Source organism: Galeopterus variegatus, unplaced genomic scaffold (assembly GCF_000696425.1).
Source record: "Galeopterus variegatus unplaced genomic scaffold, G_variegatus-3.0.2 Scaffold4115, whole genome shotgun sequence".
NCBI lineage: Eukaryota > Metazoa > Chordata > Mammalia > Dermoptera > Cynocephalidae > Galeopterus > Galeopterus variegatus.
Genome location: NW_007730226.1, coordinates 26,691 through 27,274, shown reverse-complemented (window position 1 = coordinate 27,274; position 584 = coordinate 26,691). Strand labels below are relative to the sequence as shown.

Here is a 584-nt window from a genome sequence, read left to right as displayed (position 1 = left end):
AGGTGACATGTTCTCGACCCCTTCACACTCAGGTGCGTAGCGTCCCCTCCACCAGGAAGGGAAGAGGAAGGGGGCAGCAGCCTTCGGGCCTTGTGAGACGGCTGCTGGCGTGGGGCGTTCGGCGGGAGCGCGAGACCCTACTTCCCTCCCAGCCACCCCCGGCCGCCCAGTCTCTTCCCGCCCGGCCTGACCCGACCCGGCCGCCCGCGGGCGACGCCCTATGACGTCACCGCGTGACGGGGGCGCCGGCGCGCGAACGGCGACTGTGAGGCAGTTCGCCATGGAGACGTCTCGTGCCAAGCTGTTTTCTCCTTCCCTGCTTGTGGCTGTCCGTTGGGGTCTTTTGCTCTAAGCCGTGCTGAGGGGGAGGGCGCGGGAGGTCTCTGGCCTGACACCATGGGGGAAGGGAGAAGCGACAACTTCGACGGTGTGAGCACCGACCGCCTTAAGCTGGAGCTGCAGGAGGAAATCCACATGAAGTGAGTGGGCGGGCGGCGCGCGGCTCCCGCGCGGGTGTGGGGCCCGGTCGGCGCCCCCGGGACCCCTCCCGAGGCGTCCTCAGCGCCAGCGCCGGGTCGGGCCCC

At 70.0% G+C, this 584-nt stretch overlaps 1 protein-coding gene across 1 annotated transcript in view; it reads left to right on the top strand.

Moving 5' to 3' along the window:
* Positions 1-396: 396 nt before the first annotated feature.
* CCDC169 (coiled-coil domain containing 169) overlaps positions 397-584 on the top strand; it is a gene marked incomplete at its 3' end in the record, with an annotated part of 21,843 nt that continues 21,655 nt past the window's right edge. Inside the window, exon 1 of the mRNA XM_008586782.1 lies at positions 397-479. Coding sequence (XP_008585004.1) covers positions 397-479 — 83 coding nt within the window. The remainder of the gene's footprint in view (positions 480-584) is intronic.